This window comes from Mytilus trossulus, chromosome 1, assembly GCF_036588685.1.
Source record: "Mytilus trossulus isolate FHL-02 chromosome 1, PNRI_Mtr1.1.1.hap1, whole genome shotgun sequence".
Lineage (NCBI taxonomy): Eukaryota > Metazoa > Mollusca > Bivalvia > Mytilida > Mytilidae > Mytilus > Mytilus trossulus.
This window is the reverse complement of record NC_086373.1, coordinates 44,472,306-44,498,208: the sequence shown is the minus strand read 5'-3', so window position 1 is coordinate 44,498,208 and position 25,903 is coordinate 44,472,306. Positions and strand designations below refer to the sequence as shown.

Below are 25,903 nucleotides of genomic sequence, written 5' to 3'. Positions count from 1 at the left end.
CACCTAACAGTTTGACATGTACACCTTTCAATCCTTCAATACACCAAATATACTAGACTTATTGCTTATAGTACATGTATCTGAGATATGGACTTGACCACCAAAACTTAACCTTATTCACTAATCCATGAAATGAGGTCTACACAAATGTAGGTCAAGTGAAAACTGTCTGTTGGGCATGAGGACCTTGCAAACTACGCACATACCATATATACTTATCCTTTTACTCATAATAAGAGAGAAATCAATATTACAAAAATTCTGAACTTTTTTTTCCAAGTAGTAAATGGACCACGGAAATGAGGTCAAAGACAATGAACATGCGACAGACGGAAACTTTGTAACATAAGGCATCTATATATACAAAGTATTATGCATCCAGGTCTTCCAACTTCTAAAATATTAAGCTTTTAAGAAGTAAGTTAACGCTGCTGCCACCACCAAATCACTATCCTTATGTCGAGCTTTCTGCGACAAAAGTCACAGGCTCGACAAAATTGAAACATTAAAAGTAAACTTGAGTTTTCATGGAATGGATTCAAATCAAATTTGATGCAATTTACATATGATAAACATGATAAACAAGAAATATACAACATATTATTATCATATGATAAACAAGAAATATTCAATATATTATCATCATATGATAAACAAGAAATATATGATCAAAGCCATGAAGCCTTGGCTTAGATGGGTGGATTTACAGCACTGTGTTTCATCCTTATTTAATCAGTTCCCAAATTGAAATTGTATTCTTGCAATAGACCACTTTCGAGTTCATCCGTCACCGGAAAAAACTCATCAATTATGCGCTCCTTTATGACGTCATTTACCAGATAGAGGGGATTGCCTGTATCCCTGCACTACACATGTATTAACGTTCATCAAGCATCTTAGAGATCGTCATTGTGCAGGATAAACTAGAAAAAAAGTTTGTTTTGTAAGTACTTTATCACAATTCCCTAATGACAGCAGTGCTGATTGTCAATTATGAGAATTTAATTTGCCGAATAATTTGTGCATTATAGTATAATAGGTTTCCACCCACTCGCTCAACATTGGGACGAACGTGACGATGCCCCTAAACACAGGAATGATGTTCACTTAAACCAGAGTTTTTGACGGAAATGACGGGGGGGGTTCCAAGATCCTGAAAGGGGAAATCCCGAGCTTAAAAACACCTGATCTCGGAGTTACGATAAAGGTCCTATCCACCCTCTACTTTTTAATCCGAAATATCCCTGATAGGCATTGTTTTCATTTGTGCACTTTCCAGTAAAATTCTTATGTCACACAATGTCATGTATTCCTGGTGTAAGTCATTTGCAATAAAAAAAATAAAAAAATTTGGCTTTGAAATTTGTGTATAATTTGACTCTTTCCAACAAATTATCATTACCTTCCTCTGGTTCTGATTTTGTATGTCTAAAATGACAGTATGGTCGTTCACAAAGTCCACTGATAAAGAATGGACAGTTGAGTCCTTTCAAATAACCAGCAGTCGAAAACATGACGAATGTGTATAATTATTATCATTTCACAACTTGCTCAAATCAAAGAATTGGATTATTCCCCTTGTCAATAAAATAATGCTAGTTTAGGTATCGCTTTACACCGACCTATCGTTACGATCGGACAAAGAGACTGAGTTCACCAGAGCAAGGACGTATAACTTATATATACGTCCTTGACCAGAGCTCATGTTTGTCTGTTATTATGTATATACACAGGCACTAGTCTCAGAAAAAAAATTCCTATATACCTTGTTATAATAAGGTATATAGGAAAAAAAAATCAGAGACAAGTGCCTGTGTGTATATATATGCCGACTCTAAATAAAATTTACTTACTTACATGACTTTGGTAATATTGCTCAGTGGAAATTGCATTAGTGGCAAGTTAATATCTAGTTATTACGGTGAGGTTGAATTTCCTGTCATTCGCTCATCATCCACTGCCAGTCATTGAACCTATAGTTACTTTATCTATCTATCTTTTGCAGTAATATTACGTTACATTGCATTGGTGCTTAGAAAAAAATAAAGTAAAAATATAACAGTGATTTAATTTTATTTTTTTTGTCGATTGTTATCCTATGTATATTTCTTGGTAAAACTGTGTACATCAGTGTTATGCAGTTTTAAGAATATTTGTTAAAGAGCAGATATAGAAATCTGCTCTTTCAGTGAAGCCGTCGACTGTTGTACAAAGGATTGCTGATGTAGGAAGTAGGTTCCATTGTACTATTGTATGTGGATAAAATGAAAACTTGTAAGAATCGAATTTTATTTGTTTGAATTTGTTTAAAGTGGTTGGTATGTTTATGTCTTGTTCTACTGTCTGATTTAACAAGAAGATCTTTAGGGTAAATTGCTATGTGTTGGTGTATGATCTTATAGAATACCACTAGTCTTGTTTGTCCTGTTTGTATACGTCCCAATTCTAATGTAGGCCACTGTAGGTGTTCAAGCATATTTGAGACAGAGCTGGTATTGTGATATCTATTACATGTGTAGCGAGCAGCTCTTCGTTGGACCAGAGACATATATACGTGTATATATGTCTCTGGTTGGACCATCTCAATTTGGTTGATTTGATTTTTGGTGTGAGGGTCCCAGACGCAAGAGCTGTACTCAAGCTTAGGCCGCCTGACTAATGACATGTATGCCCTTTCTTTGATTTTTTGGGATGAAACTTTACGTTAGGGGACGACCATTTGATATTCTGGGGGGGGGGGGGGGGGGGGGGGCAGGAGGATTTTGAAAATAAATAACTCAGCCTTGATAATCACAAAAATAAATGGTTTGTTCTGTGGTAGTTTGAAAATAAATTACCCGATTTGCAATGTATTGAAAATAAATAACTCAGCAGGTCTATAGCTTATTGGGCCTTCAGCGGTTCCAAAACCCTTAAAAAAAATTTTTGCATCGCTCCGCTCGGCGATATATGTTTTACAATACTTTTGATAGAGGCTAGGTAAAACCAAACTAAATTAACTTTAATACTATGTATGTATGCAATATGTGTATATTGCTTGGGAATATAAATGATTCAGTTCATTAAGAAAATTATAAAATACTTAATCTAATTATATACCAATTGTCATTACTAATATACTTATTACTATGTATTTGTGTTTCGTTTGTCCTTTCTCGCTTATATGTACTATCTTAAAATGTTTGTATATGTTGTCCTCTTGTACACAAGTATGTGACTGAGGTTATGAATGAAATCTTGAATCTTAAAATTTCTGAAGGGGATAATGATCTTCTAGTATTCTGAGTAAATGGTACACAATGACCTGACTATACATGTATTAATGGTTTACCTTTTTAAATGTTTTTTTGGATGGAGAGTTGTCTCATTGGCACTCACACCACATCTTCCTATATGTAATTATTCTTAATTAACAAATATTTAAAAAATTGTATGTTTTCGAATATCATAAATATAGTGGTAAAAAATAACTTGTGATAATCAGTCCCTTGCTTTAATAAAAATGAAAAATCTTGCTTCAATAGTGCAGAAAATGAATAATCTGTCCTCTCAGTTAACAAAAATAAATAACCGATCAAAAACAAATCCTCCTGCCCCCCCCCCCCCCCCCCCCCCCCCCCCCCCCCCCCAGAATATCAAATGGTCGTCCCCTTACGTCAGTTTAGAAAATTAAGTTGTCTGCATTAGCTGTTACATTATTTATGTGTTTATTCCATTTTAGATCAGATTGGATGGTTATGCCTAAATATTTTGTAGCTGTTTCAGTTTGGAGGATGTGACCATGAAGGATGTAGTCATGGTTGACTGGTTTCTTTTTTTGTGTAATTCTAAGTATGGAGCAGTTGTCTGGGTGAAATGACATTAACCAGCCTTTTTCCCATTGTGCCGCTGAATTTAAATCCTGTTGTAGTTTGGCAGCATCATCTATGTTTTTGATGTTTCTATAGATGATGCTGTCATCGGCAAATAATCTTAAGGTGCTGTGTTGTAAATATTCTGGGAAATCATTTATGTAAATGAGGAATAAAAATTGGGCCAAGGACAGTGCCCTGTGGCACCCCAGATGTTATCCCAATTTTTTCTGATTGTTCTCCATCTAGCATGACTGTTTGTGTACGATGGTGTAAAAAGTCACCAATCCATTCCAAGGTATTATTGTCTATGCCGTAGTTTTTTATTTGTAAAGTAACCTTTTGTGAGGGACTTTGTCAAAAGCTTTGGCAAAGTCCATCACAACGACATCAGTTTGTATGTTAATATTGTTGTCTCTTGCAAGGTCCTGAATGAAAGATAGTAATTGTGTCTCACAAGAGCGTTTTGATCGGAAACCATGTTGTAAATCAAATAAAATATTGTCTTTTTCGAGATGTTCCATTACTTGACTAGCTATGATATGCTCCATTATTTTGCAAAGTATACATGTTAGTGAAATTGGCCTGTAATTTATGGCATTGTTTTTGTCGCCTTTTTTTAATGCAGGACAGACATTTGCATGTTTCCAGTCTGTCGGTATTTTATGAGTGTTAATTGATTTTTGAAAGATGAATGTGATGATAGGACTAAGATGATCTTTCATTTCCTTTAATACCTTTCCACATAGTTCATCAGGGCCTGTGGCTTTATTCGGATTAGTGTTGTGAAGTAGTTTGTTGACGCCCTTTTCTCATTCATTTGTGGATGTGATAAGTTTTTTACTGGCATTGGATCTGCGGATGATTCAGTAGTGAATGCCTTTTGAAATTGCTGGTTGAGGATGTTTGCCTTATCTTTGGTGTTTGTTACGAGCAATCCATCCTTTTTTAGTGCAGCTATACCTGAATTATCATTCCTCATGCTCTTGATATATGAGAACAGGTTTTTTGGTGTGTGCTTTTTGTTGGTGCTTCCAAGTTCTTCAATTGGGAGGTCTATGATCATGTTTTCAATATAATGCCAATAAGCTGAGCGCATGTCTGCCTGCAATGTTTTTTTCATATGTTTGTATCTAATTTGTAGATGATGATTTTTGTTTAGATTTTTTATGCAGACGTTTTGTTTTATTAATCTTGATTCTTAGTTGGTCTGTGATCCAAGGCAATTTCATTTTATGTGTTATTTGTTTTTGTGGTATGTTAGTATTGATGGTCTTTATAAGATCTTCTTTGAATGTTTGCCAAAGTTCATTGGTGTTACTTGTATTGTATATAGTTTTTATCTTTTCTTCTGGTACTTGTATGTCTGATTTAATGTTTTCCCAGTTTGCTTTTTTGAATTGACAAATTTGTCTTGCTGGTTTTTTGTTCCTTTTCAGTGATATTGTACATTCAGTGAATACGATGTCATGATCTGCATTACCAATAGGTGGCATTAATACCAGTTTATTTTTTTTTATGTTTGGTGCATTTGTTAAGATTAGATCGAGTATTCTTTCACCTCTTGTTGGTTTGTCTACTATTTGCTCCAGGGAGTGGTCATTTATTATGTCAATTAAAATTTGGTGTTGTTTGTTATCTGGTTTTCCAGGAATTACTGATGGTATTTGCCAGTCTATATGACCAAGGTTGAAATCCCCCCTAAGATTATAGTAGCTTTTGACTCGGTTCCCATTTGTACGGCTTAGAGATGTATTAAGTTCTTCTAGTGAAGAACCTGTGTCTGAAGGTGGTCTGTAGTAGCAACCAAGAATTAATTTTCTGGAGTTGGCTATATTCACTTCAGCCCATACATTCTCACAGTTTGTTTGTAGCTCTGAGATTTCATCAGATATGATGTCTTTTGATATGGCAATTAGGACACCACCATGACTTTGATTTTTTTCGTTTGGTGGACGATCTTTCCTGTATACATTGTAGTCTGATATTGGAAAGTAATCATAGGAGGATGTTTCTTTATCTAGCCAAGTTTCAGTTCCAAATATTATATTTGGCTTAACAGAGCCTAAGATCTCTTCTAGATCAAGTTTTTTGTTTTTTATTGATTGAAAATTTATGTTAATATAAAAAAAAGAAGATGTGGTATGATTGCCAATGAGACAACTATCCACAAAAGACCAAAATGACACAGACATTAACAACTATAGGTCACCTCCAAGTCAGTGGTGTATGTTTGGGTGTTTTTCTACCTGGTTTATAACTTTTCTTTTTCGGAGATGAAGTTGCTTTTGGTTCTCCAGGACTCATACATGAATGTTCACTTAGGCTTGAGAATCGATTACTTGTTTCTATTGATGACATATTATATAGAGATGATGAGAAATTTGGCATTCCACATCGGAAATTGTCTCAGATTTTTTTTTTAGTTAATTATACCTTTATTCAACTTTCAGGTATAGAGCCGCTTGATATGATTTTTTTAGAGGCATGCTTGTGTTCTGAGACTGCTATAACACATGTGTTATAGTGGTATCAGTTGTGATCCAACAGAACTTGCGGTCATCCGATGTTCAGTACTTCAGTACTTTGATTAGACTCGGTACGGAAATGTACGTGTGGACTGAAATTAGCAACACCCTCCAATTCCCACCATTCCAAGTTTAAAGATGTCGATAAATTTTATGGAGAAAATTTTAAAACGAAGAGAAAGCAGACTGAAATAAATGTAAGGTATCTGTTACCTGTTACCTGTACTGCAACTCCCTCCTATGTCAGGAGAACCACCAATCCTAGAATCGGTGTAATATCACTCGCGGTTAAAATCCTCAAGATTATGTTTAAAAGATATATAAAACCTTTAAAACTATAAAAGAGATATTAATTTATCTCGTCTGGGGGATGTGACCCTATCACCAATATTTACACTATTCTGGTATGCATAAAAAGTCATCCATCATTCAAATATAAAAGTTGTTTCTTTCATATTAAAAACGGAAAAATGTAAATACACTATATACAACAAAATGTTCTATCTTTTGGTATAACCCTTCTTTTCATCTCGGTATTACACGCTTTTTATCACTGTTCAATTAATATTGCCCGTTGCTGGAATAATTTATGACACAGACCTCTCGATAATGTTTCTATTCTATTCTGTGCATTCTCATTTAAAAATCTAAATTTTGAGCAGTCAATAACTAGCTGACACAAATGTTCGTCATTGGTTATTAATTCTTGGATAAGATCCTGATCATCTAGGTTTTCTGTCAATACCTCGCCTATCATATGTAGAAAATCAACTCTTATATATTGTAGCTTAGAGCACTTTAATATGAAGTGAAGTATATCTTCTTCTTCCTCTGCACATAACTGGCAAATAGGCGACACATGTCCATTGCTAAATTTAGCTCGATGATATTGCAGGTATATTGTCCCTGTTGCTAACTTTGCCTTTAAGGAGGCAGATGTGATGGCATATGGATTTGTGCCACAGCTTTTCCATATGTTATGTATTTTCCCTTCTTTGACATTTTCATAATTTAGGCGAGACAGAGTAGATTTCGATTTTGCTTCACTTATCATTTGTTTTATACAGTGATCATTGACGGTTTTATTTACCAGGTTTTTCCAAAGTTGTTTCCCGGGTGGGTTATCTATAATATCATATGGCGACGGTAGGTCATATATATTGGCAATTTCAACAGTTTTTGTAAACCAGCTACCAGATTGTAGAGATTTTGTTGCTAGCTGTCTGATAGCTAATTTTCTTTCAATTGAGTTTTCATTTCTTATGATATTTCCAAAGGTTTTTAGTATTCGTTTATGTATTTCTGATTCAATGGTAATCCGTCCAAGAAGAAGATGTGAAGCTACGTTTGCAGTTCTGTCTGGCAGGTGTTGAATTTGTCGCAAGAGTTTCCGAAAATAAGTGGAGAGGTTTTTCATGTCTTCAGTAGTAAGTGTGATGACATCGAGCCCATATAACAATCGAGGTAGAACGTATGTTTGAATCAGATGAATTGCAGCTTTTGGGTTTACTCCGTTAAGTCCGTGAAGACCTGCACCCATCAGTGCATATACTGTTCTCCTTGCTGTAATGATCCGTTTTTTTACGACTAGTTTTGTGCCTGTATTTGAGGTATTGTCCCTCTCAATTCCTAGATGTGTTGATGACGTTGGGGTAGCCATAAGTTTGCCATTTAAATGCCAATTACATTCTGAAGAATCGTTAAAGGTAAGTACCACAGACTTTTGTTCACTTATTTCGTATCTATTCTTGTTTGCAAAACTCGATTGGATATCCAGCATGGTCTGAAGTTCATATGGGTCGGTTGTAATTAATGTGACATCATCAGCAACAGTTGGAATACCACAGTATATTGAGCCAATGGTGGCTCCGATTTGGTTTTCTTCAAATGTTGTTAGTAGGGAGTTGACGAATATCTTATATGCTGACGGGGACCATATTCCTCCTTGTCTTACTCCTTGTTGTTCTATGATTTGATGGGAGAGTTCTCCTTTCCATTTAACTTTTGATGTCAATTCTGTATACCAATTTTCAAAAAATAGCCAGTTGTTTCCCTCAAGTCCTGTTTTGTGCATTTCTCTTAGGAGTCCTAAATGCCATAGTATATCGAAGGCTTTTCTGGCATCCATCAGAGCAATGTAAAGGCTTGATTTCCTTTTCTTTGCCTCCATTATTAGTTCAGTAATGATAAGTGCCGCAATACATGGACTTTCACCCTTTGTGAATCCTTTTTGTAGACTACTTTGTCTTTCTAATATTTTATTTTCATTTCTAGATAAGTGTATCTTCTCCACAACTTTGCCCACTGAACTTGTAATTGTTATTTTTCTATATGAGTTTGGGTCATCCTTTGGCTTTCCACCACTCTTAAAAACCGGGCACACTATTCCACTTTTGATAAGTGCTGGTATATGTACATGTTTAAACAAGAAGTTTATAATAAAAGCTAAAATAGATATTAATGAAGATCCACCATATTTAAGATGTTCAGCGGATATATTAAGTTCATCTGGTGATTTCCCATTTTTAAAAGATAAAATTGTTTTTTCCACAACGTCAGTTGATACATGTTCTATATTGTGTTGATTTTCTTCTAAAAAATATTTATGTAGGTTTTGTACATCTTGTTCTACATGGTTTTTAAAGATTGGGTCAAAGTTTGGATTTTCAGATGGTGTAGCGAGATCGTAAAAGTAGTCCGCCCATGCTTCTCTTATTTCAGGGTCTGTGTTGATTATTTCTTCCTTAAAGATGAATGCTGATGCACAGGTATTCCCAGGGTCTCTTTGTTTACGAATAAGCTGATAAAAACCTTCACTATCATTTTCGTTTAGTTCCATAATTCGTTCGTATTTTTCATTTCGCTTTTGTGCAGCCGATTTACGCTGTGTACTTCTGAGTACCTTCTTACTAGTTTTTAGTTCAATATATGCACTCTGAGTAGGATCTTTTTGCTTTCCTAACGACTTCCATTTTCCATAGCACTCTTTGCTTGTTTTTGCTGCTGCGGCTATGTCCGGGCTCCAACATATTTTTCTCTTTTTACGCTTTTTGACGGGTTGTTTAAATTGCTTTTCTGCGTTTTTATTTAGTATGGTACAGAGTTGTTGTATTTTCTCTGCAGCATTTTCACAGGTGATATCTGAGCTAAATAATTTTAAGTCATCTTCTACGTCCTTTGCATATTTTTGTTTATCTATTTTCTTCCAGATGATTCGTTTAGTCTGTTTTCTTATATTTTGAGTATCCTGTATTGGTATTGCACCCTGGAGTAACACCAGTACTGGGTCATGAGTTGAGCAGTTTTCTGGTTCTCTCATAAATGTTGTGTACATAGAGATAATTTCTTTACTCTGTATGATATAATCTATTTGAGATTCATCCCTCCCATTATAATGATAAAATGTATTTTGCCTACGACATTGATTTGGAATGAATAGTTTTTGCTCCTCTAGAAAATTTTTGAATGTTTTATCTCTGGAAATCCCATCCTTTCTGTGAAGTGAAGCATTCATATCTCCACCCAGAATAATGTCAGCGGTAGCACTATATTTTTCCATAATTTCTGCTATTTCATCCAGTATGGCTTGATAGTCATCCTGTGTATTGCTGCCTCTTGTTGGCATGTAAGCGCAGATAAGTATTAATGGCTTTTCGTACTTTAATTTTATAGCGATAATTCTGTTTCCACCATCTGGGAGTAATTCAGAGAACTGGTCAAATTTCTTGCGTACGCATATAGCCACCCCCCCATGTCCTCTTGTCCGTTCCCTTGGTTCAATCATCTTATCCTCGTCAAAAGACTTAACATGACATTGAAAGTCCGAAAATTCTGTGCCAATTATATGCTTTTCATGCTTATAAAGCCAATGTTCTTGCACAAAGATTATATCTGCTCTATTGCTTATTTTTTCAAGATATAGTTTGTTGGATCTATATCCTTCTACGTTAAAAGTTAGAAGTGATATGGTGCATTTGTTGGATTGACGTACGGATTTTGCAGTTGGAATTGATGTTGCATCTGGTGATGAGGATGTGACTGGATTGCTGTTGGATGATGTATCCAGTGTTGTTGTGGTATTGGTTGGACATGCGGGTGGGGCTGGATCTGATGCTGTGGTGTTATTTGCTGATATCTGTTCGGTTGCTGACTGCACGTTTGTTTGTTGGATGATGTTGTTTCCTTTGCTGGTTTTCTGTGATTCTGATATCTCTGCTTGTTTGATCTCTTCCAATTGCAAGTCTGTGATCGAATGTGTTTGTTTTTGAAGTTTCCGAGTTGGGGTTGAATTTGTTCTGCTTCCTTTAGCCGTACCTTCCTTGGAATGGGAGTTTCTAAAAAATGGTCCTGATTTATTTCATTTTCATTGAAGCTATTGGCCCCCTCATCATTAATAGAGTCAGTTTCGTCACCTCGCATGTTGACTATCAGGTCGTCCAGTCTGGTATATAGATCTGTTGCATCATCTGGGAAATTGTTTGTGTGGTTTTTGGTACTGTTTGATTGAAAAGTACGTTTTCTGGCTTCCTTTGGAGCGTGGTGATTTTCTTCCTTTCTGGTGTTATTAGTGTTGTGAATTTTTTCATTCATGTACATTATTTTCGTGTCATGTTTATGCATGTCTAGCTCTATTTGACGCACTTTTTGCTCCAAAAACCATATTTTCATTTCATTCATTGTGGAGTTTGAGTCAGATGTTACGTTTGTTGGATTTGTGTGACTTGATTCATGGGATTTTCCGTTAATACCTTCAAGTTGTTCAATTCTCTTTCTTGCTATTACCAGAGAGTGTTCTACGTCCTTTTTTTCTTGTTCTAAATTGATGGTAAATGACCTGTTTGTGGCTATTTGCTTTTTGAGCGTTGTAATTTCTGAGTCCAGTTTGCAGATTTTGTTTTCTTTAGATTTAATAATTTTGTCTTTGGCCTCCAATTCACATTTCAGTTGATTAATTTCGGTTTGGTATAGAGCATGGTTTATATTTGGCGAACTATTGGAATTGTTTTGGTGAATAGGTCTATCATTCCCTATGTGTTGCCCATTGGTTATGCCAACGTTGTCTGTATTTGTTGTATTTGTACCATGTTTTTTGGTTGCCTGTAGTTGTAATCTTTTAGGTTTGGCGTAATTTACATTATTTCCAGGGTTCTGAGTTGTTGGGGTTTTACTCATGCCGGGCACCATGATTTTGGGATGCTGCATAGCAGAGCTGCCATTGTCATTGTTCCTTTTATAATTTTCTGTTGTTGTTGGTGATATAATTTGCAACAGTGTGTTTTGTGGGCTTGATACATTATAGTTTGCTGGCCTCACATTGGTTGGTGAATCAAGATTGCTTTGAGACTCATTGTCTGACTTATCGATCAAGGCATTTAACTGAATCTTACAAGTTCTACAGATATAATTGTCATCCCCATTTTCTTCAATAATCTTAATATCTACCGCACTTAAATTCTCACATTCGTAATGAAACCATTGGTCGCAAGTGTCACAACCCACAGCTTTACAATTGTTAGTACACATTTTATTGCATATTGGACAGGTTGGCAGAGTAGAGTTTGTGATACATGGGTTTATTGCCATGTTAGAAGATATCTGTTCCTTATTGCCTAATTCTTCCTGTTGCGGAGTTAGTCGGCCTTCTTTTGATTGTATTGAAGAACTGTCTATGCTTGTTTTGTTTTTAGATACAGCCTTTTGTGATTTCATATTTTCCATGTCAAGATATTGTTTACAGCTTTGTCGTATCATGGAATTAATTGAGGTAAAATTTGCATTTCTATCTAGTAATTCTAGTATGTTCATCAAATAGGATTTTGTGAATGTTAGTACATGTTCTTGCTTGCCATTCAACAGGACTTTTGATGTTGAGTTGTAAAAATTCAATACGAAAAGTTTTTCATTGTTTACATAGATAGTGTACGACTCAGAGATTACAGACCCATTAGTATCTTTTGTTTCAACGGATTTAATGTTTGTATCCTGTGTCTGTAGAGTGCTTATAGTTATATATTTAAATTCTTCATACGCCGCAGCAGAAAAAACTAGTACTAAGTTTCCTTTTGTGAATTGCGGAGTTACAGAGTATGTTCTTTCGGCCGCTTCCATTTTCTTGGCAATTGCCTTTGGCTTGTTTAGAGTATAAGTGACATGATGGTCTTGAGCTTTTATACTTTTGTTTGCCAATGATCTTTTAGGTGTAAAAAGGACCTTTTTTGTGCGTAGTCTATCGCTTTTTCTTCTAGCTATTTCCATTGTTATTGTTTATAATATGATTCAGAAATAATAGTACAGCGGTTCGAATTCTTAATGCGTACTTATGCAGCAACAGCGTGGCTTGGACATTCCATGCCTTCTGAATATGTACATAAAAAATAAAGTTTTTGAAAACAGATATCGATCTCTTCCGTTAATTTTCTTTCATGCAGCAACAGCGTGGCTTGGACATTCCATGCCTTCTGAATACGTACATAAAAAATAAAGTTTTTGAATTCAGATATCGATCTCTTGCACTAATTTTACTTCATGCAGCAACAGCGTGGCTTGGACATTCCATGCCTTCTGAGTGCATACATAAACTTTTATATTTCAAGTAGAGTCAGAACCAGCAGTCCTTTTGTATATGTTCTGCTATTTCAATAAGCCAGACTTTTGCCAGATGCGGTTTTGGGTGTACCCCGTCAGCATATAATTTAAAGTTGTAAAATTTCTTTGAGGGTTTATTTTTCCCCCTTTTGACTTGCTTCCTGGTATAAAGGTGATGGCTGAAGTGAGGCGAGTGGCAATCAGAATTCTTATTTATGTATGTTATACTTTCATTAATTTGTTCTATTTGTTTCTGTAATTGAATATCCTGTTCTTTAAAAATTTCAGGGTTAGGATGGTTGGCTGCCTTGTTGCATTCATAAATTGAGTAGATGGGAATTTCTAATAATGTTAGCCTGCAGTTAGGATGATTTTCTGTAATGGAGTCAAAGTTTTGCAATAAAGTGATGATGTTTTGGGCAGCATCTGCTTCTTGAGATTTTAAGGAGATATATCTATTTTTATCTCTTGTGGTTGTGTTACATGTGCCTAGCCAGACGTATATGTGCAGATTTCCGTGAAGCTTAATCTTATCTTCGATGTTTTTTGTTAGCCAGTCATAACCTTGTTGAATTGTTCTGCCACTTGCACACCACCATAAAATGTTCTTATCAAACGGATGAACTACCTGACTAGCCAGGCGCAATCCTTTGCTGTCCGATAAAATAGCAGGCGTGAAGCGTTTCGTCCCTACCAGCGGGCGCCTCGGTTTTTGCAAAAAGTCCAAAAGTTTTTTCTCTGACATAAATAGTTTATGAATGGAAAGTTCAAATGGTCATAAACAGTAAAAGTCTTTTATATATATGTACAGCTAAAACCTCTTTATGTTTAAAATATCAGTGAAGGGTCACATACACCAGGGTGACAGATATTTACATGTTTGAATAGGGCGCCAAAAAAAATCAAATATGGCCGACCCGGGAAGGAAGGTATGCTTTGAAAATAATATGTACAACGGCTTGTTGCACTGTGTTACTATTTAAAAAAGTCAATATTACTTTGTTAAAATACTCCAATGAATATATACACAGGTGAGGATAGATTAAAACAATGTTAATTTGGTAAAATTTTCCTCTAAGTCAGGAGCAATTTCAGTGCGACCGTCTTCTTCCAAGCCTCGTTATCACTTTCAATACTCATTTTTCAGAAGTTGTCTATTATTATTCTACGAAAAACGGACGAAGTGCCAACAGACTGTCATTGACTGTGGTTGTCGTTTGTTGCTGTATTATGTATATCATATATTTTTGTTTTACGTTCATTGTTTTGATCTTTTTTGTTCATATAAAATCAGGTAGTAAGTGTTCTCATATTGATTGTTTTTCATTTTTTATATAGGGGCATTTTATAGATGAATGTGTGGTGTGGGATTTGCTCAATGTTGAATGCCGCTTGATGTCAAGGATTACCTAAAGTTGCAGCTTCTAATTAGAATTTACATACATTGTACAAGAGTTGTCTCAATCGAAATCATACCACATCTTATTTTTATATGTATTCATGCAGTAAATCAGCCTGTCTGACAGGGCTGTCAAATTTCATGAAGCAAATGCATGAGATATGGCAATATTTGTAAGGATTTAAAAGAAAAATGCAATAAATCAAAGGAAAATCTAGTCCGAGATTACTCTGACTTCCAACGGCTGTTTTGCCAGACAAGCTGGGGCCGTGGGACGTCAGAGCTCGTCCCATATCAAAAAGTGGATATTTGCCCACCCAAAATAGATGTGCTGCTTCGTCGCTTCTGGTGCCGACTGACGGCCTTGGAATTATATAAATCGGGCATCAATCTGTTCATTTTTCATTTATCTCTTCATTTATGTAAGTTTCACCTACCTGCCAACCTTTATTTTCTCATAATTAGACAGTTTTCACAGAGACCCATCGATTTCAGCATTTTGACTTTCACTTTCAAATGGACGTCAAGTTACGAGAGAGTTCGTGGTCTCGAGACTCAAAATATGCAAATATTTATATTTTTTCACCTCCTTTGTAGGAGATGGATGTTTAAGATTTAGTAGCCAACCACGATTTTTTCACCTCATTTACAGGAGATCGGTATGAAGCATTTAGTTCCGACCACATTACAATTGGAAGCTCTCGGACATATAGATAACTTGCATTGTAAATGAACGAGGTGTTGCATTATGGTCATTTGCATAAATCATCACTGTTTTCTCGTGGTCACGTGATAATCTTTGAAAATGAAAGGCAAATGCCGAAATTGATGGGTCACTGTGAAAACTGTATAATTATGAGAAAATAAAGGTTGACAGGTAGGTGAAACTTACATAAATGAAGAGATAAATGAAAAATGAGCAGATTTATGCCCGATTTATATAATTCCAAGGCCGTCAGTCGGCACCAGAAGCGACGAAGCAGCACATCTATTTTGGGTGGGCAAATATCCACTTTTTGATATGGGACGAGCTCTGACGTGCCACGCCCCAGCTTGTCTGGCAAAACAGCCGTTGGACGTCAGAGTAATCTCGGACTAAGGAAAATCCTGCCAAATGAACATGAAAATGTGTGAGTCTCACGGATATTGCTTGAAACTAAGTTACTTGACACTTAGGCTTTTTACCTATTGTTCAAATTTGGATGGATGGACAGAAGTAACAGTTATGTTTCACACCCAGTTGCAAATTAAATGCATATTCAGGACAAGAATTAAACAAAACATGATATCAGATAATGATTGATGACTTTTGTTCTAGACCAAATTGCTGTGTCTGTTTTTTTAACATGCTAGTTTGCAAGGTAACAGTCTACAAGAAGATATGTCACCCAACCCAGACACATTATTCTGACTATGAGCCAACCATTCTCTATTACTTTCAAATGCCATTTGCTTTTAATAAACCAAGAAGATATAACATTACTAGACATAGGCGACATTCAAATTAGTGAGTGCACTTTCCATTGCATTACCTTTGTCACCTACATGTATGTTATTCATGTTATTAGGTCATAGGAAGAACCAATTGTTCAACGACTATGATCAACAATAGTAAATTTTAGTATAACTCATTCATAAAAAAATGCTTGAGGTTGGTCTATTGAACATGTTTATTTCAGCTGTACACATGGTACATGTACTGTTCAAAGACTATGGTCAACTTAAATCAAAGATCCGAACTGCTTCATATTATATACATGTCTCATGGGCGATCAACCATTTTTGTCGAACCTTCGACTTTAGTTGAAAAAGCAAGACTAAGCGATCCTACATGTCGGCGGCGGCGTCCACAAATATTCACTCTGTGGTTAAAGTTTTTGAAAATTTAATAACTTTCTTAAACTAAACTGGATTTCTACCAAACTTGGACAGAAACTTTAATTTATTATCATAAAATAGTATTCGAAGTAAATTTTGTAAAAAATGAAATTTCTATTTTTTCTGTATTTTATTTATAAATGTACTTAGTTTTTCTGCGGGGAAACATTACATTCACTCTGTGGTTAAAGTTTTTTAAATTTGATTATCTTTCTTAAACTATACAGGATTTTTACCAAACTTGGACAGAAGCTTGTTTATGATCAAAAGATAGTATCCAGAAGTAAAGTTTGCAAAAATAAAATTCCATTTTTTCTGTTTTTTACTTATAAATGTTATAAATGGACTTAGTTTTTCTGTGGGAAAACATAACATTCACTCTGTGGTTAAAGTTTTTAAAATTTTAATAACTTTCTTTAACTATCCTGGGTTTGTACCAAACTTGGACAAAAGCTTGGTTATGATCATAAGATATTATCCAGAAGTAAGTTTTGTAAAAAAATAAATCCATTTTTTCCCTATTATACTTTTAAATGGACTTAGGTTTTCTGCCAGGAAACAACACATTCACTCTGTGGTCAATGGTGGTTAAAATTTTTAAAAAATATAATAACTTTCTTATATTATTTTAAATTTGTACCAAGCTTGGACATAAGCTTGCTTATGATCAAAAGCTAGTATCTAGAAAGGAAATTTTTGTTAATATTTGGTACCGGTGTATCTGCATTTTACTTATAAATGGACTTAGTTTTTCTTCTAGTTAACATTACATACAGCATGTACAGTCTGCAGTTAAAGTTTTTAAAACATTTATTCGATTCATACACTATTTTGAAATTTTTACCAAACTTGGACAGAAGCTTCTTACAATCAAAAGATAGTATCAAGAGGAATATTTTTATTGATTGTTTTCCTCATTTTTGTTGAGCCTGCCAGGGAGTTACAGCAAAAGTAGGCGAGACACTGGGTTCCGCTGAACCCTTGCAAATTTTTTCCTTTCTTCTTAATTATGTCTCATGTGCAATCAAACCCTTTCTTTACCATAGGAGTATGTGTGAAATGTAAAACCGGCTCCTTTTTTTTCAAAGATAAATATAATAATCAACAAAGAATATGGAATGATATGGCTACAGTATTAAATTTTTTGCACAGACAAGATAAAGCAAGATGAGCGTACAAACCGCCTAACCATTATTTTTGGCAAGCCTGTGCTTCACAGCTGGTAGGCAATGAAAGCTACAATCCTCTACGTTAAATGCTAAATAGAGAGATCATATGAAAAATGAACCCCGATACGTAGCAAATATTCCCCCAAAGAACTCTTTGACTTCCATTGCAGCTTATTAATTATTAAATTCAAAGAGAACACCGTAAGTTCCAAACTGGGACCAATTCAGGAACCGGTCTCTTTGGTAAATTCAAAGAAGACCCAATCTAATTTCTGTGGGAACACAGAAGAATATAACCCCACTCACTGCCAAAGAAATTACCCCTGAAACAACCCCAAATTAAACTGATTGGTGCCCCTTTAAAGTCCTGACCGTGTTTCACTTGTTATTAAACTAATCTAAATTTATGACAATTCTCAAAATAATATCAAATTTCACTGAGGAAAAACAGCTGGTCCTCCAGATCTCATGAACTTTTCAAGTGCTCCTTGTAAATTATTTAGATAAATATCATTACCAATCATGATAAATGTGTTCTGTCATATCTAAACAAATTACTTTCTTTAGCACTTATGTTACTGTGCCTAATTGCACATCCACCGATGCACAAAACAAAGATTTTGACCCGGAGGTTTACTCGTTTATGAGCCTTTTCAATAGCTTGACCACAATTGGTATTGTGCCAGTACTGTCTCATTAGTATGTCTGACCATATTATTTTTAAAGCTGGATACAATGCATGTTACGAAGCAGGTCACATTCTATATCACTGAATAATTTCTCTGATGTCAATATACCCAAATCATTAGACCCAAGTGGAATAACAAGGAAACTCGAAAGGGAGCGATTTAAGCAACCTTTGTTCAAAGACTCTATTTAAATCACCCCACTTCCTATCCCTTTGACTAATCTAAACCATATGAGCACCTGTATTCTGAAGGCCAAGATGGAGTCCCCCAGGTCTAGACGAAGCTTCTTTATTGGCCCAATATACTATGGATGATCCTTTTAACCAATCCTTTTAACCAAATTGATTTGACACAGGTCTACAATTGATGAATGTATTATTTTTTTTTTTTATTAGCTATTGCGTTTTAAAAAGTATAGCCTATATGTTTAAATGTTCAAATGGATGTTTTTTGTGTAAGCATCCGATGTCCAACGACCCCATTTCTTTAATGTTTCATCATCTACTCCTAGCCTTTTAGCTTCAGTTGCTCCCCCGATTCTGAAAGAATGTGCTCTGAAATGTCCATTGATTTCTGAGAATGACAAACTCTTTTGTAAAATAGACGAAAATTGAATACGAGTGAGACTTGATCCATCAAAATGTATGTATAAATTACTCCCAGACGAAGGATATCGAATTTGTAAAAATTCTTTAGTAAGTGAATGGGACACAAAATGCAAAGATTTGTCGATTTGCTCACTAATAATCAAAGTTAAAGAAGCATGTTTTTGATCTGTTTTGAAACTACGTATACACAGACAAAGCTCTTCTTTGTGGTCAAATTTGACAACTGAAACGTCAGATATTTGTATAACATGTGCCCCAAAATCAGTTTTACTTTCCGCAGCTATCTCACCCATGCAAAGTAAAGCAAAAAATTTTGACTTAAAGCTGAAGCAAACATTGCGGATCACATAATAAAAGATTAAATAATAACTGTTAAGTATACTCTGTATTTATTTTGTTGAAAAAAAACTATTAAGCTGATTGAGTATGTAGAACTATGACAATCATACATGTTCAGTCAAAAATAGTAAAATATAATGTCAAGTGCAGGCCTAATATGAATCCTACATTTACAATGTAGTCCTTTGTAGAAAAACTCATTCAGAGATTCATTGTGTTTTTTAGAACAAATATTATGGCTGAAGAACAAGGTGCTGACCCATTAAGCAAGGAGGAAATAGAGGTTGGAATAAAGAAACTGATAAATTTTGGAAACATTGATGATCCTAATAATATAAATTTGAATACTAATTCAAATTTAGATCAGAAAGATAATCAGGATTGTACAAAAAAAGGAAATTCAGCAAAAGAAAAAAACTCAGCTTTAGAAGATCAGCATCATAGTACAAAATCAGAAAAAGCTCAGTCCAAAAGTAAAACAAAGAAAAGTAAAAAAAGTAAAAAAAAGGTTTCTGAGCTTGTCACAGAAAATGTCTCTAATTTTAAACAAGATAAACAGAGTTACATGGCTAAGCAGTCAACAGGTCAACAGTCATCAAAAGGAATGTCACAATATCAGACAGAAGAAAGAGATTTCCTAAAACCAGGATTAATAATATCTGTTAATAAGGAAAGTAAAAGACAGATAACCACATATTTATCAGATAGTCCAGGCAGTGCAATGGGTATAAAAAGAGGGGAAGATAACCCAGACCTAACCATTTCTGATAAGAAAATTGTAGTTGATTCAGAAAAGGAATATACAAAAAGAAATAAGAAGGTGAAAAAGTCAACACCAGATAATGGCATAGGGGATGATAAAGAGCAAGAAGATAAAAAATTGTTTAATAAAAAAGAGTCCCAAAGCAATCCAAATATTGATGAAGTTTCAGACAGATTTTGGAATAGCAAAATGGAAGACAAAAAGATGAGAATGGGAAGAAGTAAGGAAGAAAATGAAAATGGTGCACAGAATAGGGATCATTGTGGTAACTCTATTTTATATGCATTGCTGAACTACTTTATTTGTATAATCATAAACAATGCTTAAAAGTGAAGTGCATGTACATGTATATGCATATGTATGGGTTGTAAGTTTAAGAGTACCATAAATTCTTTATAGGTTACTATGTATTGTACATGTTCATATGGAAACAACAGGTCTGACAGTCACAAACATGTCTTTCAGTCATCCTTTTCATGCTGTTTTTATACGACCGCAAATTTTGAAAAAAATTTCGTTGTATATTGCTATCACGTTGGCGTCGTCGTCGTCGTCGTTGTCGTCCGAATATTTTTAGTTTTCGCACTCTAACTTTAGTAAAAGTGAATAGAAATCTATGAAATTTTAACACAAGGTTTATGACCATAAAAGGAAGGTTGGTATTGATTTTGGGAGTTTTGGTCCCAACATTTTAGGAATTAGGGGCCAAAAAGGGCCCAAATAAGCATTTTCTTGGTTTCGCACTATAACTTTAGTTTAAGTTAATTGAAATCTATGAAATTTTGACACAAGGTTTATGACCACAAAAGAAAGGTTGGGATTGATTTTGGGAGTTTTGGTTTCAACAGTTTAGGAATTAGGGGCCAAAAAAGGGTCCAAATAAGCATTTTTCTTGATTTTCGCACAATAACTTTAGTTTAATTTAATAGAAATCAATGAAATTTAAACACAATGTTTATGACCACAGAAGGAAGATTGGTATTGATTTTGGGAGTTTAGGTCCCAACAGTTTAGGAATTAGGGGCCAAAAAGGGACCCAAATAAGCATTTTTCTTGGTTTTCGCACCATAACATTAGTATAAGTAAATAGAAATCTATGAAATTTAAACACAAGGTTTATGACTTTAAAAGGAAGGTTGGTATTGATTTTGGGAGTTTTGGTCCCAACAGTTTAGGAAAAAGGGGCCCAAAGGGTCCAAAATTAAACTTTGTTTGATTTCATCAAAATTGAATAATTGGGGTTCTTTGATATGCCGAATCTAACTGTGTATGTAGATTCTTAACTTTTGGTCCCTTTTTCAAATTGGTCTACATTAAGGTCCAAAGGGTCCAAAATTAAACTTAGTTTGATTTTGACAAAAAAGGAATCGGTTGGGTTCTTTGATATGTTGAATCTAAAAATGTACTTAGATTCTTGATTATTGGTCCAGTTTTCAAGTTGGTCCAAATCTGGGTCCAAAATTAAACTTTATTTGATTTCATCAAAAATTGAATAAATGGGGTTCTTTGATATGCCAAATCTAACTGTGTATGTAGATTCTTCATTTTTGGTCCCATTTTCAAATTGGCCTACATTAAGGTCCAAAGGGTCCAAAATTAAACTAAGTTTGATTTTAACAAAAAATAAATTCTTGGGCCTCTTTGATATGCTGAATCTAAACATGTACTTAGTTTTTTGATTATGGGCACAGTTTTCAAGTTGGTCCAAATCAGGATCTAAAATTATTATATTAAGTATTGTGCAATAGCAAGTCTTTTCAATTGCACAGTATTGTGCAATGGCAAGAAATATCTAATTTCACAATATTGTGAAATAGCAAATTTTTTTTTAATTAGAGTTATCTTTCTTTGTCCAGAATAGTAAGCAAGAAATATCTTATTGCAAGAATTGTTTTTAATTGGAGTTATCTTTCTTTGTCCAGAATCAATTAAATCTTTGTTATATACAATATACAATGTTTATTCACTTTTTACTACCAACTGATAAATTTAAATAATCTTTAGGCCACGGGTTTTAAATTTGTTGGTTTACGGATTTTCTCCATGAAAAAGTCGGGTCGGTCGGTCGGAAAAAAAAAGAAAAAAAGATCTTTCAAGACAGAAAACTGATAGGCAAAATAAAAATATATTTCACCTTTCTAATATATGTTTGTCATACTATTTTTTCATCGTTCTTAAAATTTTAGTTTGATAATTATTATTGCTCAGCTGTAAACATCGCATGACATTGTCTAATAATTTCCCGTAAAAAAAGGACGAAATTAAATCGTCAATTCACAAACAAGAAAAACAGATTCACGTCAGTTATTTGACTTAGCTTTTAATCAAAACTTGGTGAAAAATAATAAGCACGAAAACTGATAAAGAAAAAAAAAGTAAAAACGTCGTACGAAAATAAGTTTCAACACACGTGTCAAAAACGTAATAATAGACTCGTCCATTGGAAAAACGAGAATATCAGGTTAAATAATCTGTTGTCATGCATTCCCGTTTATTATCCAAATGGACGATATTTTTTTATTATCTATGAAACAAGAAAATATCAAATGATTTGTTAAAATTCAGTATTTTAACTTGATGTCTTGAACTTCCACCTGTCCACATTTGGACAAGTCTATTTATATGAGAACATGCATCTTACGGACTGGTGACAAATAAGGAAAACGAACTTATTGTGTAATTGGTTTTAAACACAGGTTTCGTTCCGCAAAATTATTTGCGCAAACAACCTCAAGGTCATTAATAATTGATTTGTCTATTTTTAGAAACGTAAACTGAAAGTTTCATTTTTCAGAACAGAAAGTGTCATCACTTCTGTTAGTGATTACTGCATTTTATTTCATAAAAAAGGATATTTTAATTATTTTTCAGCGATAATGCATTTCTTAGGGTCGGCGAGAATAAAAAAAAGCCTGAAAATTCGATTTTATTTTTATTTTGGAAATCGGCAAAATCGGGTCGGCGGATCCGTAAACCAACAAATTAAAAAATCCTGGCCTTACCATTCAGTGATAACAAGCAGTTTTTTTTTACATCTTAATATTTTATGATGTATTTAAATGAGAAGTTATTGTTGCAAACTCCATTAGAATATTTTAATTGAGATTAGTTTTGGAATAAGGAAAAGGGGGATGTGAGAGGATTAATATTCAACAGCATAGTGAATTGCTGTAAGAGAAAACAAAAATTTTAAGTTCATTAGAACACATTCATTCTGTGTCAGAAACCTATGCTGTGTCAACTATTTAATCACAATCCAAATTTAGAGCTGAATCCAGCTTGAATGTTGTGTCCATACTTGCCCCAACCGTTCAGGGTTCAACCTCTGCGGTCGTATAAAGCTACGCCCTGCGGAGCATCTGGTTATATGCTGTGTAATTTCCCATTGAATTGAATGGATAGAGAGACATTTTGTAACTACATGTATTGTTATCATGTTTAAAATAGGAAGTCTCTAAACATGCTCAAGACAAAAGTAGACTAAACAGGAATTGATTTGCAGGTAGCAGAGGAGTTCACAATAGCAATACGTAAATTTACTCAAACAGAAACATTCAATTTGTTTGATGTGACCTAATCCAAAATAGTAGCATGGGATTAAGGTCACAAATAATTTTTTTGGTCCCTCAATTAATTTGTCAATAATTTATTGTTCAGTGATGATGGATAAGACCAAAAAAATCAAAAAATCTGTTTAAGGTTACATCTTAAAAAAAAAAAATAGGGTAGGAAGGTTGGTATTTCCATTTATTTTATTTTTTGCAACATGATTTCGAGTCCGAGTAGTCTGTCTTGCTTTGCTTTGAGTTGTCCATGTTTACCATATTTTTAATAATTGATTACTTCCCTTGGATATTGGTTGGGGGAAAAAATGTCAGCATAGTGCTCATTTCATCACACACAAGTCATGAGTTATATATCATGTATATATAGCTGTCATATTTATAATCATGAACATTTAGATGTATAAAGCAGGAGAGAAGTGAAGAAGGGGGAATATGAAGGAGATAAAAAAAAACAGAAGTCAGAATTTAAGACAAGTTTATTCATGAATACAAATTTTCCCTTGCTCTGATCAAGTGAAGAAACTTTTGAAAATAAATTAAATTTGTGCACAAGGTGGACCTGTCACCATCAATGTTCTGCAATTCAGTAAGCTTGTCAAATGTAAGAAAACAGCAAAAAAAAACAGGGGTCGGTCTAGGAAATGGACAAAACATTGCAAAATTGCCCACTAGATTTCTTGGTTGTTTTGTTGTTGGGTGTCTGACTCATTGATGTTAACCTCATATATACTATCTTTAATTTATACACATATACACATGATATACAAATAGCTCAAACATCAATTATATTGTGATACAAATCATACAAGATAACAGTGAAATATTTTAATATTAATTGGGAAATTCAGGGCCCATAATATATTCTTTTCAGGACAAACCACATTTACACTTTTATTCACCCAGAGACTAGATCTAGAGCTCACAACAAACATTTCCATTTCCTTGTTAAGGTTCCAAAATTGTCACCATAGTCTAAAATTTAATCTCTTTCTGAAAGACAAACTAGCAATTGTTTCTAACCTGAATATGAAAAGTCACCAATATATAGATTTTATGTCAAATATTTTATTTGTAATAAAGAAAACTACAATACCATGTTACATAATGATAAGCAGAAGTGTATAATTAGCCTGTTTTGTTTTGATTTATCTGACTACATCTATGTACATATAAACATTGGTTATAATTGCAGGTTTGGATGAAGATATACCACTTGAAAAAGTACACCAGATTTTGGAAAAAGACAAAATATTTCCATTGAAAAAGGTATTCTAATAATTTATGAAATACAATGTAGTAGACTTGGAAACAGTCTGTGTGCTTTGTAATACTTAGTATAAATAAACATTCTAAAATAAATAATACTTAAAATATGTATCAGATAAAACAACAGACCATACCCTCAAATAGACTCATGTATCAGATAAAACAACAGACCATACCCTCAAATAGACTCATGTATCAGATAAAACAACAGACCATACCCTCAAATAGACTCATGTATCAGATAAAACAACAGACCATACCCTCGAATAGACTCATGTATCAGATAAAACAACAGACCATACCCTCAAATAGACTCATGTATCAGATAAAACAACAGACCATACCCTCGAATAGACTCATGTATCAGATAAAACAAAAGACCATACCCTCGAATAGACTCATGTATCAGATAAAACAACAGACCATACCCTCAAATAGACTCATGTATCAGATAAAACAACAGACCATACCCTCAAATAGACTCATGTATCAGATAAAACAAACAGACCATACCCTCGAATAGACTCATGTATCAGATAAAACAACAGACCATACCCTCAAATAGACTCATGTATCAGATAAAACAAACAGACCATACCCTCGAATAGACTCATGTATCAGATAAAACAACAGACCATACCCTCAAATAGACTCATGTATCAGATAAAACAACAGACCATACCCTCTAATAGACTCATGTATCAGATAAAACAAACAGACCATACCCTCGAATAGACTCATGTATCAGATAAAACAACAGACCATACCCTCAAATAGACTCATGTATCAGATAAAACAACAGACCATACCCTCGAATAGACTCATGTATCAGATAAAACAACAGACCATACCCTCAAATAGACTCATGTATCAGATAAAACAACAGACCATACCCTCAAATAGACTCATGTATCAGATAAAACAACAGACCATACCCTCAAATAGACTCATGTATCAGATAAAACAACAGACCATACCCTCAAATAGACTCATGTATCAGATAAAACAAACAGACCATACCCTCGAATAGACTCGTGTATCAGATAAAACAACAGACCATACCCTCAAATAGACTCCTCAACAAAAAACATACAAATAATTAGATAATAAAAGATGAACAACAAAAACATTGTCTTGATATGTATACTATAGGTATAGGCACAAAATGTGATTAGATTAAACCATTGTGTGCACTCAAATTTCTATAAAACTTATTTGTACATGTATTGTAAAGAAGAGACAAAATTAAGAAAATTTAATCT

At 34.3% G+C, this 25,903-nt stretch overlaps 2 protein-coding genes across 3 annotated transcripts in view; one reads left to right on the top strand and one right to left on the bottom strand.

Annotated features, from left to right (window-relative positions):
- LOC134725345 (RNA exonuclease 1 homolog) overlaps positions 1-1,563 on the bottom strand; it is a 60,680-nt gene extending 59,117 nt beyond the window's left edge. Inside the window, exon 1 of the mRNA XM_063589079.1 lies at positions 1,403-1,563. Coding sequence (XP_063445149.1) covers positions 1,403-1,514 — 112 coding nt within the window. The 5' untranslated portion in view covers positions 1,515-1,563. The remainder of the gene's footprint in view (positions 1-1,402) is intronic.
- A 4,822-nt stretch (positions 1,564-6,385) lies between these two features.
- The window catches only part of LOC134725332 (terminal uridylyltransferase 4-like), a 69,313-nt gene continuing 49,795 nt past the window's right edge, over positions 6,386-25,903 (top strand). Inside the window, exons 1-3 of one of the 2 annotated variants that reach the window (XM_063589067.1) lie at positions 6,386-6,576; positions 19,272-20,074; positions 24,568-24,641. In XM_063589067.1, the coding sequence (XP_063445137.1) occupies positions 19,282-20,074; positions 24,568-24,641 (867 nt within the window). In that variant the 5' untranslated portion in view covers positions 6,386-6,576; positions 19,272-19,281. Of the gene's footprint in view, positions 6,582-19,271; positions 20,075-24,567; positions 24,642-25,903 lie in introns of both variants that reach the window. The other variant, XM_063589058.1, reaches the window with a different exon arrangement.